Source organism: Macrobrachium nipponense, chromosome 28, assembly GCF_015104395.2.
Source record: "Macrobrachium nipponense isolate FS-2020 chromosome 28, ASM1510439v2, whole genome shotgun sequence".
Lineage (NCBI taxonomy): Eukaryota > Metazoa > Arthropoda > Malacostraca > Decapoda > Palaemonidae > Macrobrachium > Macrobrachium nipponense.
The window spans coordinates 31,931,815-31,953,837 of record NC_087217.1 but is presented as its reverse complement, the minus strand read 5'-3'; the positions used below and the strand labels follow the sequence as shown (position 1 = coordinate 31,953,837).

Sequence of the window (22,023 nt, the reverse complement as noted above, 5' to 3'; positions counted from 1 at the left end):
TTTTATGGCACTAGACAAGCACCATTAAACCTGATCGCCATTAACCAAGTCCTCCAATAACTGGGGACTGCTTGTAGTCAAATATTACACGAATATAGAACGGATGGTACTGATAAGAGAAAACTGCCATTAACCGAAACTCCACAATTTATGGTGCCGATAACCACTTAATAGCCTCATTGTTAAATATGTTATTGCGCCCTAACTCTGTTATCGGCATGTCATGGCGCCAATAACCAAAACTTTTGCCTGTTTTGGCACCACAAGTCACCAGTTTTATTGTGTTAAATAAGACCCACAAAACCAGATCACCGTTAACTTAGTTTGCTGATAACGGGATTGCCTGGGTACGGTAATTTGTGAATATGTCGCTGTGAAAAGTACCATGAAAAGGCAAATTTTCTGCTACTAATGGGTATATACAGTCCATGGAAAAATACGCGAATAGGCAAGTCCGGGTATCATGAGTCCGCGAATAGGGTGGTCAACTGTATGGTTATAATTGTGATAAAATCAGTGCAACCTTATTTAGATCATTTATCCCTCCTTTATTAGAATACTGTTCTTTGGTGTGGAGTCTGTTTCTGCCAGAGATCTCTCTCTTAGGTAGCGTAGTTTGTTGTGTTAGGGTTCTGTTTCCTAATTTTAAAAGTTGTTGACTTGATCATCAATGGATGGTCTCATTTGTCAACTTTTCATAAGTTGTATTTTAACAGATCTTTCACATTCATGATTGATCCCTGATTCCCTTTTCCTGCTGAGAGCAACCAGATTTACTGAACAATAGCACAAGTATGCAGTAAATATGCCATGCTGTCAAACTTGTCAGTTCCAGAGGCCCTGTACAGTATTCCCCGTACCGTTGGACTGTGACTTATCTATTTATTTATTTTAATTATGGATGTTTTCTGTATTTTACATCAACTTCTATCCTTTCCAATGAACACCATATTGTTTGGAAGCTTTAATTTCAAGTTAATGGCCCTTGTGGGCTTGTTCCATATTAAAAGGGCCCATCATCTGAATAATAATGATGATGATATCAAAAGAAATTAACTAGATTGTGTATTTCATAAATGCATCTCATGTCATATTTAAGTTGAGTATAATTTATTGAATTTTTAATTTCAGGTATACACTACAAGCATCTACCTTTCAAATGGCTGTGCTCCTTCAGTTTAACAATGCTGTTTCATGGAGTGTTGGCCATTTACAGGTATGAAGAAAGATATTTGTTGTTTTATTACAATCTCAGGAGTCCTGTGTATGTATGCCTTAAATTCATGTCCAAAACCATTCCCAGGTTCAACCTTCTTTTTGTCTGATGGATAGAAGATAGTCTTTATGTATATACCCCTTTAGTTTCCACAGCTGCAACCCCTTTCATTCCCTTTGCTGTACCTTTATTCATATTCACTTACTTCCATATCTTTCTTTCCACCCCCTCATAGCAGTTGTTTCATAGTATAACTGCAGGTTCTCCTCCTGCTACATCTTTAAAACCTTTTACTCTGTTCCCCTTTCAGCTCTGAATAACCTCATAAGTACCAGTGCTTGACCTTTAGCTTAAATTTTATATCCCTTTCTATTCTATTTGTCTATACACCACTGATCTTTAAGTATGTCCCAATCACTGTCCATATTTTTTGTTCCCAAGTTAGAATGACTGATATATGCTTAACCCTCTTACGCCGAAGCGGTAAAAAAAAAATTGTCTCCCGTGTGCCGGAGGTGTTTCAGAGTGAGCGCGGAAGCGGAAAAAATATTTTTTTCAAAAAATCACAGCACGCTTAGTTTTCAAGATTAAGAGTTCATTTTTGGCTCCTTTTTTTGTCATTGGCTGAAGTTTAGTATGCAACCATCAGAAATGAAAAAAATTATCATTATCATATATAAATAATGCAATATATGATAGCGCAAAAACGAAATTTCATATATAATTGTATTCAAATCGCGCTGTGCGCAAAACGGTGAAAGGTATCAAGTTACTTTTTTTTTTCGTTGTAATGTACACTAAATTGCGATCATTTTGGTATATAACACATTGTAAAACGATAAAAGCAACACAGAGAAAATATCATCACAAAATAATGCATGAATTCGTAACGGGCGAACGTAAACAAATATTTTTTTCAAAAATTCACCATAAATCTAAATATTGTCCTAGAGACTTCCAATTTCTTTCAAAATGAAGACAAATGATTGAGTATTACTATACTGTAAGAGTATTAGCTTACAATTGCAGTTTTCGACCATATCTGACGAGTTAAAGTTGACCGAATGTCGAATTTTTTTTATATAATTTTTTATATGCAATTATTTCAAAAATAAGAAAAGCTACAACCTTCAAATATTTTTCGTTTTATTCTGCATAAAATTGCACACATTTTCATATATAAAACTCTATGAAAGGCCTAATACGAAACGGAGCAAATATTCCGAGAATGGTACGTACGCATTTCGGAGATTTGTGGCGGAGAATCCGCGCGCGGAGGGAAGGAAAGATTTTTTTTTAAATTCACCATAAATCTAAATATTTTGCTAGAGACTTCGAATTTGTTTCAAGATGAAGATAAATGACTGAATATTACTAGACTGTAAGAGTTTTAGCTTACAATTGCGTTTTTCAACCATTTCGGTAGAGTCCAAGTTGACCGAACGTGGTTTTTTTTCTATTTGTGATTTATGTGCAAATATTTCAAAAATGAGAAAAGCTACAACCTTCAATTATTTTTTTGTATTCTACATGAAATTGCGCACATTTTCATATATAAAACTTTATGTAACGGCTAATTTAAAATGGTGCAAACATTACCACAATCGCACGTAGGATTTTTTCGGAAGAGTTACTGCGCGGACATAAAGAAAATGTTATTTTTTTCATAAATTCACCATAAATCGAAATATTGTGCTAGAGACTTCCAATTTGTTGCAAAATGAAGGTAAATGCTTGAATATTACTAGAATATAAGCGTTTTAGCTTACAATTGCGTTTTTTGACCATTTCGGTAGAGTCAAAGTTGACCGAAGGTTGAAATTTTGGCAATTATCGTTATTTATATGAAAATATCTCAAAACTGATAAAAGCTACAACCATGGGTTGTTTTTAGTTGTATTGTGCATGAAATTGCACACATTTCCATATATAAAACTTTATATACCGGCAAATTTTAAAATGGTGCAAACATTACCACAATCGCATGTATGATTTTTTTCGGAAGAGTTACCGCGCGGACGTAAGGAAAAAGTTTTTTCATAAATTCACCATAAATCGAAATATTGTGCTAGAGACTTCCAATTAGTTGCAAAATTAAGGTAAATGATTGAATATTACTAAAATATAAGAGTTTTAGCTTACAATTGCGTTTTTCAACCATTTCGGTAGAGTCAAAGTTGACCAAAGGTTGAAATTTTGGCACTTACCGTTATTTATATAAAAATATCTCAAAACTGATCAAAGCTACAATCATGAGTATTTTTTTTATTGTATTCTACATAAAAATGTGCACATTTTCATATATAATACTCCATGTAACGTCTAATTTAAAATGGTACGAAAATTATGTCAAAGTGACGAAATAATTTTTGAGATGTGTCACAGATACTTTTTAGTGCGGCAAGAAAGAGATTGGCGCTTGCGCGCCTGCGTAACGATTGTAAACAAAACAACACCTTGATCCGTGAACATTCAGCATCCCCCAAGCCGCGTGATTCAAGAGTTTTCGGCTGGTAGGCCTAAAAGTATTTTTCCGCACATTTTTAAAAAAACTTTTGTATGTCGACGTAAAATACGTCCAGTCGGCACCCGAGAGACAAAAAATGTCGACGTAAAATACGTCCAGTCGGCGTTTAAGGGTTAAAGGTATACATTTGGTGTCTGAACTTTCAAGATAGGCAGTTATAAGCATTGTAATAGTTTTAGCTTACAATTGTGTTTTTTGACCATCTCGGTCAAGTCAAAGTTGACTGAAGGTTGAAATTTTGGCACTTATCGTTATTTATATAAAAATATTTCAAAACTTATAAAAGCAACAACCATGGGTTGTTTTTTGTTGTATTCTACATGAAATTGCGCATATTTTCATATAAAATGGTGCAAAAATTATGTCAAAGTGACGAAATAATTTTGAGATGTGTCGCTGATGCTTTTTAGTGCGAGAAGAAAGAAATTGGCGCTTGCGCGCCTGGGTAACGATTGTAAACAAAACAACGCCTTGATCCGTGAGCTCCCAGCATCCCCCAAGGCGCACGATTCAAAAGTTTTTGCCTAGTAGGCTTATAACTATTTTTCCGCAAATTTAAAAAAAAAACTTTTTTATAGCGACGTACCATACGTCCAATCGGCACCCAACAGACAATTTGTATCGACGTTTAATATGTCCAATCGGCGTTAAAGGGTTAATCACTTTGTCGTAATTTTCGCACTGTTTTATATTAGCTGTTATATAAAGTGTTATACATGAAAATTTGCACAATTTCATGTAGATTATAACAAAAAATAACTCATGGTTGTAGCTTTTATTAGTTTTGAAATATTTTCATATAAATCACGATAAGTGCCAAAATTTAAACCTATGGTCAACTTTGACTCGACTGAAATGGTCGAAAAATGCAATTTTAAGCTAAAACTCTTACATTCTAGTAACATTCAATCATTTACCTTCATTTTGCAACTAATTGGAAGTCTCTGGCACAATATTTTGATTTATGGTGAATTTTGAAAAAACCTTCCTTATGTCCGCGTGGTAACTCTGCCAAAAATCTCAGAAATTCTTTCGTCACTGTCGTAATTGTTGCACAGTTATATTAGTCGTTACGTAAAGTTTTATATACAAAAATGTGTGCAATTTCATGTAAAATACAATGAAAAATAACTCATGGTTGTAGTTTTAATCAGTTTTGAAATATTTTCATATAAATCATGATAAATAGAAAAAATTTGCCTTCGGTCAATTTTAACTCTACCAAAATAGTCGAAAAACCCAATTGTAAGCTAAAACACTTACAGTGTAGTAATATTCAATCAATTACCTTCATTTGGCAACAAACAGGAAGTCTGTAGCACAATATTTTAATCTATGGTGAATTTTTGAAAAAACTTTTAACGTCCGTACGTTACGAATTCATGCATCATTTTGTGATAATATTTTTTGTGTGTTGCTTAGATCGTTTTGCAATTTGTTATATACCAAAATCATCCTAATTTATGTACAATACAACGAAAAAAATTAACTCATTAGCTTTACCCGTTTTGCTCACAGCGCGATTTGTATACAGTTATATACGAAATTTTTTTTTTGCACTGTCATATATTCCAATATTTATATATGGTAATGATATTTTTTTTTAATTTCTGATGGTTGCATACTAAACTTCAGGCAATGGTGAAATAAGGAGCCAAAAATGAACTCCTAATCTTTAAAACTAAGCATGCTGTGATTTAAAAAAAAAAAAAAATCCTGCTTCGGCGCTAACTCCTGAACGCCGCTGGCATACGAGAGACACTTTGGCAAATAGAGGCTCAGCGTTTAAGGGTTATAAACAAACTAGGAATATCTTTTCCTCCACCTGGGAAGAAAAAAATTCTTTTTCCCCATATGTTGCTGCTTCCTCTGAGTGGTTCAGTTTGATGTTGTGTTCCTCCACCATTACTCGTACATTTGACACTCACCTCTAATCCCATAGACCTACCCAGAGACAAAGTTTCCTCAATACGCACGTGATAGGTTCAGTCTCAGTTTTGATCTCATCGTCAGAGCTTTCAAAGTCCCTGTCAAAGAGCCTTTGGCCACACTTCCCTCTCAGAAAAATTCATAGTTGTTCTGACACATACAAACCTATGCATCCTTATACTATGGATTATTCTTGCATAAAGTGCTTATCAGCTGTCCAAATAATCTCTGGAAAAACAAAATCCTATTGGTAAGCCTATGGCCACATGTGACCCTGGACAGTCTATCTTCTATTGTCTTCGCAGCTACTGCATCTTTTGCACGATTCTGATTTCATCTCATGTTCGTTCATACCGTTTTCTTTATTCTTTGTGGCATGGCTGTTTGTGCCCCTGTGTACTTCATTATTGTCTGGTCATTCTCCTCTGATAAATAGACCTAAGAATACATCTCTTCCCATATAGAGATTGTTTTTTCTGTGCTAAAGTGTTTGCTTCCTGTGAGTGGTCAGTTGTGAGTTTTTCCCTGAAGATTCAGTGTGGGAAAGTGTTATTGTTTTTGTTTTTAGTCTATACATGGGCATAAATGCTCGCAAATTTGTGTTTGCTTATTGTGTTTTTCCTTTCTCTACCTCCATGACATTGCAGTGCACAGAGATGGAAGGAAGTTTAAAGCTTGAAGTGCGTCGGTGCATAGGCAAGGATGAGTCTTGTAGTAAGTTCATGTCTCTTATTATTATTATTAATAGGCGGACCCTCACCCGGTAGCATTTCTTGTAAGGGGTTGAAAATGTTCCTTTAAGCTTTCCATGCAAGAAATGTGCTGAGTGGTGGTCTCCTCATTAGGTAAAATATGAGATGAGACATAGGAAGAAAACCTCCCACTTCTCTGGAGAACCGATGCTGATCATCCCCAGGGGCCCCTCTTCTCTGCCTCCATATTCTTCTCCATTACCAGTCACGCCTGCCAAAAATTTGTTTCCCCCTGCCTAAGTCATCAGGTAAAAGGAAGGCTGAGCATGTCTTGGAGATCTATCTGATATTACCTGAATCACAGTAAGCTGGCAGACAGTGTGACAGGACCGTAGCCCAAGCAGCAATATGAGGAGAAGACAGGATTTGCTGTACAATCCTTCCCCAGCCAGTCAGTTGGCAGAGGAGAGGAGAGTGGTCCTGAGAGCCTCCAAGCTGGTTGAGATGGTGATTCCCTGCAATAGGGGTAGACTCCTCTTGGTCATCATCAGTCCTGTCACGCAACCTCAACAAATCTTCACCTTGGAAAGTTTGCTCGAGGAGGAGCATGTCCCACCACTTCGATGAGTTGGTGTCACCTCCTTCAACAAAGGAATGACTTATCCTGCTATTCCTCTTCAGTATCTCCTTGTTCTCGCTCTGGTAGCAGATTGGGGAAAATTTTCATCTCAAAGGCCAAACAGGACAGAGCAGCGTACTGCTCCTTTGCTCACTACTCCAAAAACACTGTTCATCAAAATGAGACAGTTAATAGGATCATCAAGGTTTGCTGATCTTGATCAGGAAGCAGAGCATGAAGGCAACCTTCCATGAAATTGGATAGGAACAGAGTGGTCTGTCCACGCCTCAATCTTACCACTCATGGCCCTGGTCAACGAGTTAGGACAATGCCAGTAAGACTCACTACCACACAGCCTCCCCCCATCAGGTACATTCAGACGACCACTTTACAGAACAAAGCAGACCTTACCGTACTGGAACTTCCTACTCTTACAGTAATGGCTCACCTAGAAAATGGGATTGAGCCCTCACTAGTAGAGGTACCAGACAAAGAGAAGGGCTCTACGGAGTTCTTCAAATCTGCAGAACATTGGGTCTCCTTGAAATGGTCATTGAAGTTCTGGAAGTGTACCACTCCATCTCCTTTTTATAAAATATGGCAAAAAGCCTCCAGGAGAGACAGCAGACTGTACAGCTTTCATGGTCCCCATTAATTACTGTAGGTATAAAGGATGTGGATAGCCTGATAGCAGAAGGTGGCTACTTTGCCAAGGTTACAGAATTTACTCACTCCATTGGTTCCCCACCTGCAAAGCGTTACATACTGGAAGATGCCTATGCCTTACCGAGGACATTGGGTTCAACAGGTTGCTGCCTCTCTTGTACTGTCTCATTGGAGAGTTTCTAGCAACTCTCCTCAAATTGTACTAGTTGAGAGATTATTAATTTAGAGGTTATACTGGGAAGGACATTGAAAGCCATCTCCTGGCTTGATAGGTGTCAGGGAGCTTGGGTGAAAGTGATGGAACTCATTCCTCCAGAGAATGTCACTCCGATAGGGAACATATTGCCTCGGTGGATAAGGCTTTGTTCTACATGGCTAAATGTACCCCATGTGTGGGCTAATGTTACCCTCAGGTGGAGAGATGTTTTTAACATAAGTTCAGAAGCAGATTTCACTGGATAGATGGCTGAACCTGAGAACAGTCCTCTCCTGGACATGCTTCACTACATCCCCCCTGATGTATTGAACTAGGCAGTAGTTGACAGGAGAGATGTTGAGGACTTGCTCTCTTCAACAATGGGCAAGCCAATCCTCAGAGGATGGCCCAATGTGCCCATGTTATATACACCACCTATCTCCAGTGGACAAACATTTCTCCCCAGTTACCAGCCCAGAACTAAGCAGTTCCTCAGGGAAAAAGACAGGGAAATAATGCATGCTTGTTGTTTTGTGCCACTTAACCCTGTAGATATGGTAGGTGGAACAGGATGGGGAAGGTAGGAGGATCAAGATGAGACAAAAAGTCTCTCATTCCCCCCCTCCCCCCCAGGCCAGCAGAAGGGAGTGGCCTGTATGGGGAGTAAGTGGTCGGTAAGGCAGCGTTGTGAAGTGGAGAAGTGGAAGTCCATACCCTCTGGAAGGGGAAATGCTCTTCCCTTCTACCACAAACCATTGTTTCTATCAAACTGATCACTACTTCTCCTACTTGAACAGCTCACCCAAGGGCAGGGCCCTGCAGCCTGAGATTAGAGACATACTTCAAAAGGGTTTGATGGAAGAGTTAGAGAGCAGCACACTGGGCTTCTACAGCTGCCTCCCTAATGCTAACATTAATGAGGGAAGGAGACTTCACGGCCTTGGTAGACCTTCCGGACACTTTCCTCCACATCTCAGTACACTCCTCTTGAAGGAGGTTTGTGTGGTTTGTCACCCATGGTATCCTGTAACAGTTCTGGACCCTCAGCTTCAACCTCACAACAACTCGGGTTTCTCATGAGTATTCCAGTGTCAGAAGGGACCCACAGGAAGGATATCAAACTATGAAGAAGGCACCTGGGTGGCTGGTTCATACTGGCACCCTCAGCACAGAAGACTGAGAAGGATGGACAAGATTGTGGCACTGTGCCAGGACTTGGGAATTCTCATTAACTAGAAAAAATTGGACATATCTTCCAGGCAGAGAATCAAATACCTGGTTATGTGGATTAACATGTTGAGGGCAAATACCTGCCCATCACAAGAAAAGTTGGACAAGCTACTAATGGTGTCAAAATCCTTCCTGTCGAACCTTTTTCAACCCGTGAAGCAGTGGCAGGTTCTGGCAGGCTCTCTGGTATCCTTTAAGAAGTTGGTACCTAGGGCCCAGACTTACATCTTTCCCTACAATGGCAATTAGAAAGGAGAGGGAAGAGACTTGGAGGCCAGGATACAGAATTTATAAGTGACAGAGTTTTGGAGGACCTTCATTAGTGGAGGGATATGAAGAACCACCTGCAAGGGGTACAGGTAAATTGCCTACCCCCAGAAATGCTGATATTCTCAGACACATCAAGAAAGGGATTGGGCGTCTACCTGAATGGCTTTTGCATATCAGGACTTGGGACAAGCAGCAGCATAGGCAACACATTAACATCTTGGAGATGTGAGGGGTATGGCTGGCACTCCAATATATCCAGGCTCTCCTCCAAAGTATGCCCCACATTGTGATGAGCGACAACACATTGCACTTTGGTGGTTGCTTACACACACACACACACACACACACACACACACACACACACAGATTCTTACACCTAAGTCTAAGTATGGTATCACATACTTCTTTACTTTATTATATTTGCTAATTGTTACTACTGCATTCTCATTTATTTCTACTTTATTTTCTATTTTTTTATTTAGAGAAAGAGTGAGTTTGTGTAGTATATTTTGTTACAAATATTGGGAAAAAGGTAGGTAATTTTGGGAAGAAGGTAGGTAATTTTTTGCGTAAAGTTTTCAGTGTAAAGTATGATGGTGGTGGTTTGTGTATGAGCATATTGAGTGTTTATAGTTGAGTGGTGTTGACAAAGTTAGGTGAGGAAGGGTACATAGTTGCCCTTGAACTCTCCTAGATTTTTTTTTACTCACCATTATCTAGATTTTGCCAATATCTGACGGACCCTGGCTTTATTAATCCAGATAATAAAGGATTATTATACTAGAAAGATTTTTCAATTCCAGCATAGGTAAGCAGTTTTGGCATCGCTCACAGGAGAAAAAGGGAGTTTCTTATTTTATACATTTTATAAAGTATACTCCACAGTTATGTTCTGGTGAATCTGACCTGATTTACTAAATTGCCTTGTGATATATAAAGTACACAACTGTATCTTTCTTTTCCATGCATTTTGATTTTCATAGTGTTATTTCAGTGTTTGTAATACTGTGTTGTTTATAACCGTATACAATACAATACTGTTGTATCAAAATGGAAAAAAAGGTTTACAAAATACTATGTTTTACAACAATTTTATTTGTATTTTTTTGCAGTATCTGCAAACTAATGATATCTGGCACCCACGGGATGTATACGGCCTCAATGAATTCATGTCATATGTGTGTTTTCTGTGCAGATAATTTTGGTGATAGTGTAGTAATGTGTATTAGATCTATCTACTTTTATTTTTTATCTTTATGGTTTGGTGATATAGGCATTTAATTGGTGAACAGTCCACTAAATAAAGTATAGTTGATGTAATGTTCCTAATTGTGACATTGATTTTGCAGGAGATGACAGGAATTTCACAAGATATTTTATTGCAAGTTGTGCAGATTCTTCTCAAGTGTCGACTCCTTGTGTCAGAGGATGAGGAAGACATATCGTTAGATTCTAGGGTTAATCTTTTCCTTGGCTACAAGAACAAAAAACTCAGGGTTAATATCAATGTGCCAATGAAAACTGAAATGAAGGTAAGACCCCAGTACTATTAATATCATTTTAAATTGTATTGTAGTTTTATCTCTACTGGTAGTACACATATGCAAACAACCAGAGGAGGAGGAGGAGGAGGGCCATGGGGAATTATCTGACTTGACTTGACTTTTAAGTCCGGAGCTTCAGTTACAACTGAATTGTTGTCACTTTTATCCCAATGGGGCAGTCTGCACTTTTCCGATTTAAAATTTCCTGTATTTAATATATGTATACATATTATGCAACCGTCCAGTTAAATGTATGTATGTAACTACTATAAATATGCCAAGTAACATGATTACCTAAGATTTTTTTTTATAGCTTTTGTTATAGGCTATTTATTACAACTTCCTATATACTATAACAGGAAATTTCTATAGACTTGTCATTGCTAGGTGTCAATTTCTTAGAAATATACCTCCCATTCATGTTGCCATTGTCTAACCTACCTACTTCAGTTATATCTTTTCTTTATAAATTTGTCTTTAATTTATAAAAGTCATCAAGTCATGAATAGAATTCATGAATCGAATTGTAAACAATACACTTGCAAATTATGCTCACTGGCATACTGTACTTATTGTTTTTCATTCATGCTATTAACCCTTACGCTCTGGAGTAGTGATTTTATGCTCTTGGGTAGTGATTTTTTGACGTATTCAGGAGGCAAAATAGCAAGTGTTGCAGAAAAAATTATTTTTCTGGTTTAGAAATTTTCCTAGTTCTTGAGGAATAATTTTATACTAGCAAGAGGCATTTGCCAGAGGGCAATTGAAGGACCCCATTGAAATGTGGCTGCCAGTTGTGAACTGGGTCTTTTGTTGCACCACATTGGATTTTTGGGGAGGGGGCAAAATTTATAAACAAAATCTATGATTCACAATTAGTCTGGAACTTGGAATCAGTGGCGTGGAGCATAGTGTCATCCAGGCCTTCAGCTTCATTGCACAGAGTAATGTCTCATTCAGTCTGAAGTTAACAGCGCGTGACATTACTGAGGTGACGTACGACTTTATACATCTTTTATGCTAAATTTTATACTAAAATGCTTTATTCTTTTAAGCTAAATTTTATGCTGAAATGCTTTATTCTTTTATTTTGCCGAGTATGGTTATAATTAAACTATATACAGTAGTACCTTGAGATACAAAATTAATCTGTTCAGAGGAGCCCTTCGTATCATGAGGTTTTCGTATCTCGGACCACATTTTACATGTAAAATGGCTAATTCGTTCCAAGCCCTCCATAAACACCCCAGTAAATTTCATAATAAAGCTAAATTGACCTATAAACAATTAAATACTACAACAATTTGGACCATTCAATACCTAAATTAATAACAAAATGCAAAAAAACCTGTAAATAAAGTGTATTAGTGTACATGGTATACAAGAAATATTGTATGTAAAAGGTGGAAGCTTACCTTTCGAGTGAGGCTGTCTCCGAAAGTGGCGGCAGAGGAGGAGGAGGACAAACGATTGCACTTTATGAAAAGCGGCTAGATACAGAATTTCAACTTCATCACCACTTTCAAACTTTCTGTTTTTTATCACTTGGTTCTTCCTTTTTGCTTACTCCTACTAATGCTAAAGGCCTCTTTAAGAAATAACAATCCAAGGAAGATTGCTTCTGCCTACTTTTCACAAGGTTCCTGAAACGACTCGGGCGAACGTCATCAAACTGCGCAAGCATACGACCTGTGTGAGCCTTTTCGGGGTGTCTTATTTTTTATATAAACGCGTAGTGTTCATTAATGGCTGCCCGTCTTGATAACTATCTACTAATTGTTGCACCTCATGACTGTTGGCCCTGGTGTCCATTAAAACCCTGTTCAACCAAATGCTCTCTCTGCAACTGATTTGGGTACTGAATGTTCGGCTGCTGACCTTCAACATAAACTGAAGTGCCTTGATTATACTGGTAAGCATGTTGTAAATGATTGGTCAACACCCTCTGTTCAGCAGGGAGTGGTGATTCTACCAACCTTGCAAAGTTTCCAGTTATCCCATGAGAACGACCTTGATCACTTATCCCATGTGAGAGATCTTGGTCACTTATCCCACGAGAGAGATCTTGGTCAATCATATCATATATGTCGTCACTCAAGAGGTGCTCTTCTTTTTCTATTTTCTGTGAAAAGACATGAGAAATTTTTTTTTAAAATACACATTGACGATCCCGAAACGAATACCGCGTGCTTACTATAACAATGCTGGTACCGAGTGGCCGAGGCACGCCACCACGTACATAGATGCATGATGGGAGGGACGCTGGCCAATAGGAGAGAAGGATCTCATGGCCGCGACTAGCATCAGGAACCAATGGGAGAGCAGGAGGATGGTGGCGAGTCTACTAAGTTGGCGGCGCGCGAGTTTCAAAATTGTTATCGGTGGTTCGGGCGAATCTCGGACTTTACAGAAACCTTTCGTATCTTGAAAACTTTTTGTATGTAGAGGCGTTAAATTTTTCGTATTGGCTTTCGTATCTCGAGTTTTTCGTAAGTTGAGCCTTTCGTATCTCGAGGTACCACTGTATTGTAAATGAAAAAACATGTTAATACAGTTTTTCTTGTAGGACGCAGTACGCAGTCGAATATTAGTGTAAACTAGATAATCAGTTGGTTCGAAATACAGTGATTCTCCTACATATGAAGGGGTTAGGTTCCCAAAAACCCACTGTTTGGTGGAAAAATGATCTCAAATATAGCGTAGCCTACACTAGGGTAATCAGTACCACCTTCATGAGTAATAATAATGGGTTTTGGGTGATTGACAGATTTACTTTTGGTGAGTAACATTATTACTCGCCATCGATTTTGGGGGAATCAGGCGGGAAAGAGGTGCCATTACATCCATAGCCCATAAATTCACTAATGGCAAGTTTTAGACTGGTCTAGATGGAGTGGGCACGTCATTACAGAGTTAGTTGTGTACTTGACTTCAAGGCAAGATGTACTGCCTCTCTCTCACATTATCTCTTCTTATATATTTGCTCATAAATATAATCAGGGGTTGCTGTTGCTTTTAGTTCTTATCTTTTATGATAGTGTCAGTTATAATTATAATTTTGCAAATAAAAGTTCACAGAAATATTAGAAAAGGCATATATAATCCCAAAAAGTTACTGAATCTTCGATCTCAATAAATTTACGTAATTATTTTACAATAAATATGCTCAGAAGTTGTTACTGATATTGCATGAGCTGTAATTATAATTTCAGAAAACGTAAAATTATTTATTAGAAAAAACATCTATAAATTGGTAAAATTTATGATAGTCTTGTAAAAGAGGCCCCGTAATTAGTTGTCATTTTCAGCTTCTCGTGGAAGGCAGGGAAAATTTTTTTAGAATATTTTTTTCTTACACCATGTGCATTTGCATGTGTTCCTCGTTCCATTGATTTGTTTTTTCTGCAATTGGACCACCTCAAAAGTCTCCTCGGCTTGGGATGTAGCATGTTGATTTTTTACCCCACCACCTAATGGTCAAAACAAAGAAAATTCATCATTGGAGGTGCATTTAACATGTGGTTTTCTACTGTATGCTGATTTTACTTGGAACTTCACTTGCACTTTTCAGTGACCAGGTTATATTACATAGGTAATATTAAAAAATTTTATATTAAAAACATTGAATTTTGTCAGTTAATCAAGTTTGAAAATAAAAGTCTTGGCTTAGTCCTAAAATATGTTGCTTTAAGACAATGGAATATCTATAGCTGTTATTTCTCTTTGTCTCCCTCTTCATTTGTTTATTTTCCCTTTCGGCATTTGTTTTTCTCTCTCTCTTGTCTCCCATAAGCGTTTGTTTGTTATTTTCTCTCTGTGTCTTTCCTTTACCATTTTGCTCTCTGCCTCTGTATGCAGGCAGTAAATCACATAGTGTTGTCATGACCCTATGTCACAGAATGTTAATTTTTGGGGGACAGATGAGTTGAAACAGAGTATAGAGTTTGTTAACACTAATTTTTCCCAGACCACTGACAGTTCTTTATTACCCCTTGCTCCATCATTCATTGCATTTCATTCTAGGGGTTCATTTTTTATAACTTGGATCGATATCTGTCCTTCTTGTTGTGGATGATAGATTATTGCTATCTCCATTATTAACAAGTAAAAAAGACAAGCTTTGAACATTCTCAACACTTGGCTGTCTGCTTTTTTAGGCCATACTTGTTCTTGGTCTGACCTCTCTTGGCTCTACTTGAGACTAATAGCATTCTTAGCACACCATGCACCTCCAAGAAATATTGAACTCTTCACAGGAACACTTTCCTTTGATGGAGACTGATGAGGAACCAAATGATACTCATGGCCTCCAGAGTTATATCTTTGGAGAAGTGCTTAATCGGGTACATGGTGTCACTAACCTGAAGCATCCTTTTCAGCCCCTAATAGAGCTTTTGTTGCTCAACATGAACTTGAGGATGAGTCTTCAACTAGGGTTTAAAACTTCCCTGTGGCAGAGTTGAGTTTTAACATGCTTCTGAGGATGGTTATGTGGAGCATGAGGTAAGAATATGACAGACCTTTTGGGTCTGCACACACAGTCTGATGAATGGCAGATAGGAACTGTTCACAGCTGTGCTGAAAAATCTACAGGAAAATATAGTAGTTGGAGAAATATTGAACATAAAGATGGGCATATAACAGCCATTGACTGGAACAGAAATGTAGAAAAATGGGTACGAGTTTTAGAAGATGAAGTACAGGAACCCAGTGAAATTGTAATGGCTTGTGGAAACACAAGGTCAGGAACTTGATAAAGCAAAATAAGAACAACTAAAATCCTGCAAGAATGTTAGTGTTTATGAGGAAATTCCTAACTTGGGTCAGAAGGCGTTGTCAGTACGATGGGTGGTGACAGAAAAGGAAAACAGTGATGGGAAAAAGAAAATTAAAGCACGGCCAATCCTTCATTTTGAGACCACCTTGGTGTGGTGAGGGGCTCTCAAATCTCAGGAATTTCTTCTAGGTTCGAGCCCAAGAGTCCCATATGACATTGTATATATTTTTGGGTTAATATCTGTGGATTTTTCCACTTTTGTCAAAATTTTCCATATCTAATAAATAAGAAAACATATCATAACTTGGATTCGAGTTAAATCCAAAGGTAAATAGTGGGAACTGTGGTAGATCCATCATCTACCTGACAATGTTCAGACCTGGTTTTCCAGGCGGAATTATTTTGTGGAGCTGGACTACGGATTCCAGGGGGCCCTGGTTCTAGGAGTAGAACTCTCAGCATTCTGTCTTGTTTGTCCATGATGTGATTAGAATGGGGATAATCGTATTTTCGTAATACTCTTAGTCCTACCAAGCGGGTATTGCTTACATTTGGGCCATACTAATCATGTTATGCCATCCCCTTGTGCGGGTAGGGTAGGGATGTAGACATTTGGGAGTCATTTCTCACTTGTGCCATTGGCGAAAGATTTAACTTCACAAATAGCCAGTGATATCTTTTCAAAATTTATTATTTTTTTTCTTTTGCGTTCTCACATTTTTATGATAGATTTGCCTAAAGTTTTAGTACCCCTGGACCCCTTGATGGATAAAATTCGGCACAGTTGATGACCATTGGAAGTTTATCCCTGAATCTCCCTCGGTCAGTTCAAGGTAATAGTGCGGCAAAGGAATATCCAGTTCCAAATATATTATATGATCCAAAACACTTGTCAGGGCCTACAGAAATTCTACAAAGTCAAAACCAATCAGAAACTTCAAATATTATAACGATGGAACCATAAGTTACAGAGAAAGGAAACAAATCTGATACACAGATAACCCACATCAGGCAAGGTCCAAAAAGAAATAGAAATTGTCTTTAAGCAACACTGGTGCATTTTGATAATCTTTTTGGACCAGATAACTGGTCAAGATTTGTAGTACTTGAAGCTGAAAATAAAATACTAACAGTAATACTAGAAAACAAATTATTGAACATATGTCCAACACAAGAAATGGAATTTTGATATATCAAAGAAAACTAATGGTTACTTCAAGTAACATGAAAAAACAACCCACCACCTCTTTAAATATAAAGAAATAAATGGCACTAAGATATCAATAATAAGTCGTGAAACATTAAATTATATACAGGGCACATTCATTTTACCCAACATTGAAGAAAAAGGACTACCCTCAAAATACTTGATACTTGACTCCCTTAAGTTAAGATACAATAATATACATGATTTAGAAGTCTACTCAGTTCCAAGTAGGAAAGATAAAAATAAACAAATTAATATTGCAAAAATAAAATTTACAGGCCAAGATCTCCCACTCAAAATAAAAATTCTTGGATAAAATAGAGAAGTGCATCTATTTATACCAAAACCACTTTAATGCACTCAGTATTCAAAGTATGGACACATACAAAAAATGCCATAATAAAGCAGTATGATTAACTGTGGACAATCCCATCACGCTAAATCTAAGGAATGCTCTTTTTATCAATACAACACAGAGCTCCATTTGTTGATAAATAGAACAGGAATGTCAGTCAATGAAGCTAGACTCAAGCTAAAAGTAAGAGGAGTCAGTAATCCACCTAAAAGCTACTCCTTCGCGAATGTAACTAAAAATCTAAATATCGATCACAATATCATACAAGGTAATATAAGCGTACTATTCTCATATCAGTAATACTGAACCCCGAAACAAGCGTGATGATATATCCACCTCTACCACTACTAACATTGAAGATTCAGATATCCATGGAAAAGAACTTCCAATGGAAGAGGAGTCAAATAACAATAATAATAATCGAACTGACAAAAAGAAAAGAATACTGGAACAAACCCCACCCAAGGGAAAAAAAAGTGAATATTGAAAATTACAATAATTCCAAAGAAACTCCCAGCTACACCAGGAGAACATTTTAGAAAAGAAATTGTACTAACCTCATCACAAGTGGAAATACACAATTTCCCTCAATCCCAATCAAACAGCCAACATCTGGACAGTAAAGAATCAATTAATCACTCCTTACAATTCCCAACAGATAATGCTAATGAAAGTCATACCATTAAACCAAACCAAAATATAACTATCACACTCCAATCATCCACAATACCCAAACATTCCACTAATAACAATAAAGTAAATATAACCCCTCAAACCAACTTTCCTTATCATTACAGAAAAGGACCAATAGAATTAAAAACCAGAAATTTCTAAAGCTAGAAGATCAAATACTTCTGAACCAATAACTAACATCCCCAAATATGCTTCGTCTTGTGGTTGTAATGAGTGCTTCATAGGTACATATAACCAACTGACCAACAAGACAGAGGACACAATACAAAATTGTATAGACAATTTTATTAAATTAAGGAAATGCCCTTTAACACACCAACATGAGAATGAATTGATCTGAATCCTTAGAATACAAAAAGGAAATTATAAAATTATTTTTAAAAATAGACATTAATATTCAATTATGAAAAACTAACAACTGCTGAATCTAATAATCAACATACAAATACAGCAATTAAAAAACCACAAATAAATTCAAAAGCATATAAACTTCGAGACAAACTAAAATTGGCAATCAATTTACAGAATAACACCAATTCCCTCCCAACAATGGAATATGAAAGTATTCAATAGAATATAAGTGGCCTCTTAACCTGACTACGTCTGGGTGAATTACAAAGAATCCTTTGAAACCACAACCCAGTATGTATATGCCTACAACACAGGATCTAACCCCACAAACATTCAACAGTACAAAATTGCTTGTTATTCACCAACTGATGGTGGAAAACTGGGCACAGCAATATATGTTCATAATAGTATCACCAATGAACTTTTTACCTAACTATCATATCAGATAACAGCTATCAAATTATATATGTAGGATAAAAATATGATCACAATTTGTAACTTAAACAACCAACCAAATTTTAGTTCAAATTTCAGTAATCTACCAGCATTAATTAATAATCTACATGAACCCTTACTTGTAGTTGGAGATTTTAATGTAATGCTCATAGTCCCCTTTAGGATAACATTCACTCTGCTTACGCACCAGGAACAAACATAGAGAAATATGCATTGGAGCATGACCTATGCTGCCTAAATGAAAGTGATGTGCCAACTTACTTCTCCAATACCCACTTAACCTTTTCTTATTTGAATAATAATTTAATATTGCCACCTGCAAAATATAATATCCAAAAAGCAAATTGAGACATTTACAATCTACATAACAGAAATAGACCACCATTTCCGTATAACCAAAACCACAATACAGTTTGTGAATTCTTCATGGATTTTATGATAAATGCTGCTGATAAAAGCATACCTAAAGCAAGGCAATACCCAAATAAATCCCCTGTCCCAAGGTGAACTCCAACCTTAGCAACTTTAAGCCAAATGAAATACGTATCAAGTCAAACTCTTAGCAGACTTAAGACATGGCTCAAAGTCCTCAACAAATTGCCCAACCATACAAATATACTAAACAAGATAGTGGTCATCAACATAGCAATCAATAATATTAAACCTTTATAGCAATCAATAATATTAAACCTTTATATAAAAAATATAATGCCAAATTTAAAAAACTTGTAATATCTTAGAAAATATCATGGAAAAATTATGGTTCAAGCTTGTCAACAAATACATTTACGGAAGATATTTGGCAAAAGATAAGAAAAATTAACAGAAAATATATAAGACACCCAAGAAGTGCAATAAACCAAAATAGGAAACTATATCATGACCCATATGAAATCTCTAATATAATAGGGAAACACTTTGAAATCATAAGTGTCTACTCCAATCTAAATGAACATTTTCAAAATATAAGAACACAGGGAAAAAATATTATACTCTATTTTGAAACTATCAAAGATCTAGATTATAATTATGCATTTAGTATGGATGAATTAAACATTGCTCTAGATTCATGTCATCCATTAGCCCCAGGCCATGCTAAAATATCATTTGAAATGATACAAAGACTAGCCCCCATTCCCAAATCATATTTAATAAAATTCTATAACACCATCTGGATGAAACACATTCTTCCAGATAAGTGGAAACATGCTATCATTATCCCAATAAACAAACCTGGGAAAGACTCAAGTAATCCATCCAATTATAGACTTATATCTTTGACAAGCTGTCTATTTAAAATATTAGAAAAAATGGATAATTCTCGACTAACATATGTCATAACTAAAAATTCAATTCTAACACCAACGCAGTCAAGATCAATAACTGGTTGATCAACCCTTGAACCACTTGACCTGTCTAGAAGATCATATAAGAAAAGGATTTGATCAGAAAAAATTAACAGCGGTAATATTTTTTGACACAGTAAAAGCAAATGATAAAACATGGAGAGACAATATCAGGCAAAAACTTCACTCTGAAGGTATAAGAGGCCATTTACCAATTTTTATTAACAGTTTTCTATCAGATAGAAGTTTCCAAATTCGAATAGAAAATTCTTATTCAAATGTTTATGAATTGGAAGAAGGGACCCCCCAAGGCAGTGTCTTAAGTTGTGCTCTATTTGCTGTAGCAATCAATGATATTACAATAAATTTACCAAAAGGAGTTAAAAACACCTTGTATATTGATGACTTTGCCATGTATTATTATAAAGTAGCACTCTAAGATATGTCCAAAGAATCCTTAATACAGCCATCACAAATATTACCAACTTAGCAAATTTAGTAGGATTCCAATTTTCAATAGATAAAACAAATGCAATAATTTTCTATAAAGATAAAAGATGCTTAAAACAACAAACAATTAAGCTTTATAGTACTGAAATTAAATTCTGCACAAATGTTAAATACCTATAGTCCGACAGATCTAAACTGATAGATTGTTTACTTCCTTGAGAAAAACCTTGTTGCCAGTTCTCTCTTAACCTTTAAATCGTCCCCTTCTTAAGTCCTCAGCCATCTCTCAGGGGGGCAATATTTGGGACAGTACCTAATGAAACTGACCGCATAAATGCTAATCCGTAAACTCGATCCCTATTTATTTGTTTATTACTTTTGAGGGCTATTTAATTTTATATTTGTTATGACTTAAACCCTTAAATTTTGCTTATTATATTGCATATTTTATATGATGATTATTGCATATTTTATATGATGATGTTTTTCATTAAAAGTAATAAAAATCGGTAATTGCCATTCAGTATGCATGTCTTATGACATTTCCTTATAATCTTATTATTGGAATTTTTCATCTGCCTTACTATCCATTTCCTAAACAAGTTTGTAATATTTTGGATTTCATTGCCCTTCATTTTAGGTTTCTCCCTCATTCTAATTCATCAAGTTATGATTTTCTTAAATTTCATTTCCTTTTTCACTCACGGTCTAATGCGTGTAGCAATTTTTACTTTTTATAAGGTTGTTGCACATAAACTCCTCATTAGAAGAAAAAAATTATTTACAATAATTTTTGCGGGAATTGTAATAATATGATTCTATACAAAATGTACATTACGAAAAATCTTCGTCATCAGATGATCTTACTTTAATAACAGCTATCCTTTGCAGCATCGCCTGTTTGCAAGTTTTCGGAATGCTTAACTGCATTTGCCCGTTTCACAGCGTGCTTTCTGTAGGAATAAATTAATTTTCCTACTGACTATTGTTAAAGCAAGAGTTCATTCTTTTTGGCGCTAGAGTTCTCAGCTAGACCGGGCGGTGGGGCTTATACAAAGGGTAGCTTAAGAGATAATTCCTTTAAACTTCATGGTTTAATAGGCTTGGCCCACCTGCATTTCGCCTGTCAAAGGTAACAGGAAACGTGGCAACGTTTTTTTAAACATCTGTCACGTTTATAAATGCGATTTCTCATGTTATTTACAAATAAAATTATAATCACAATATGTGAACGCTCAAGTCCAGCAAAACATGCTAAAAACTTTAAACTACCGATTTATTGATTCATGTGTTATAAAGTAAATGTGGCAACAGGGTTTTTACCCAAAGACGAAAACAAATCTATCAGTTTAGATCTGTCGAACTATAGGAATGGTGTTTGATCAGCACCTGAAATGGAAAACACACCTCAAATATATAAAAGCCCTTGCCATATTGAAAAAACTATCACACCAAATGGGGAACTGGATGTAACACCATGCTTATATTCATCTGCCTCA

General features: G+C 36.4%; 1 protein-coding gene across 5 annotated transcripts in view; it reads left to right on the top strand.

Annotated features, from left to right (window-relative positions):
* The window catches only part of LOC135201650 (cullin-1-like), a 238,130-nt gene that overhangs the window by 197,444 nt on the left and 18,663 nt on the right, over positions 1–22,023 (top strand). For all 5 annotated transcript variants that reach the window (XM_064230750.1, XM_064230751.1, XM_064230748.1 and 2 more), the window contains 2 exons: positions 1,132–1,216; positions 10,695–10,877. In XM_064230750.1, coding sequence (XP_064086820.1) covers positions 1,132–1,216; positions 10,695–10,877 — 268 coding nt within the window. The remainder of the gene's footprint in view (positions 1–1,131; positions 1,217–10,694; positions 10,878–22,023) is intronic.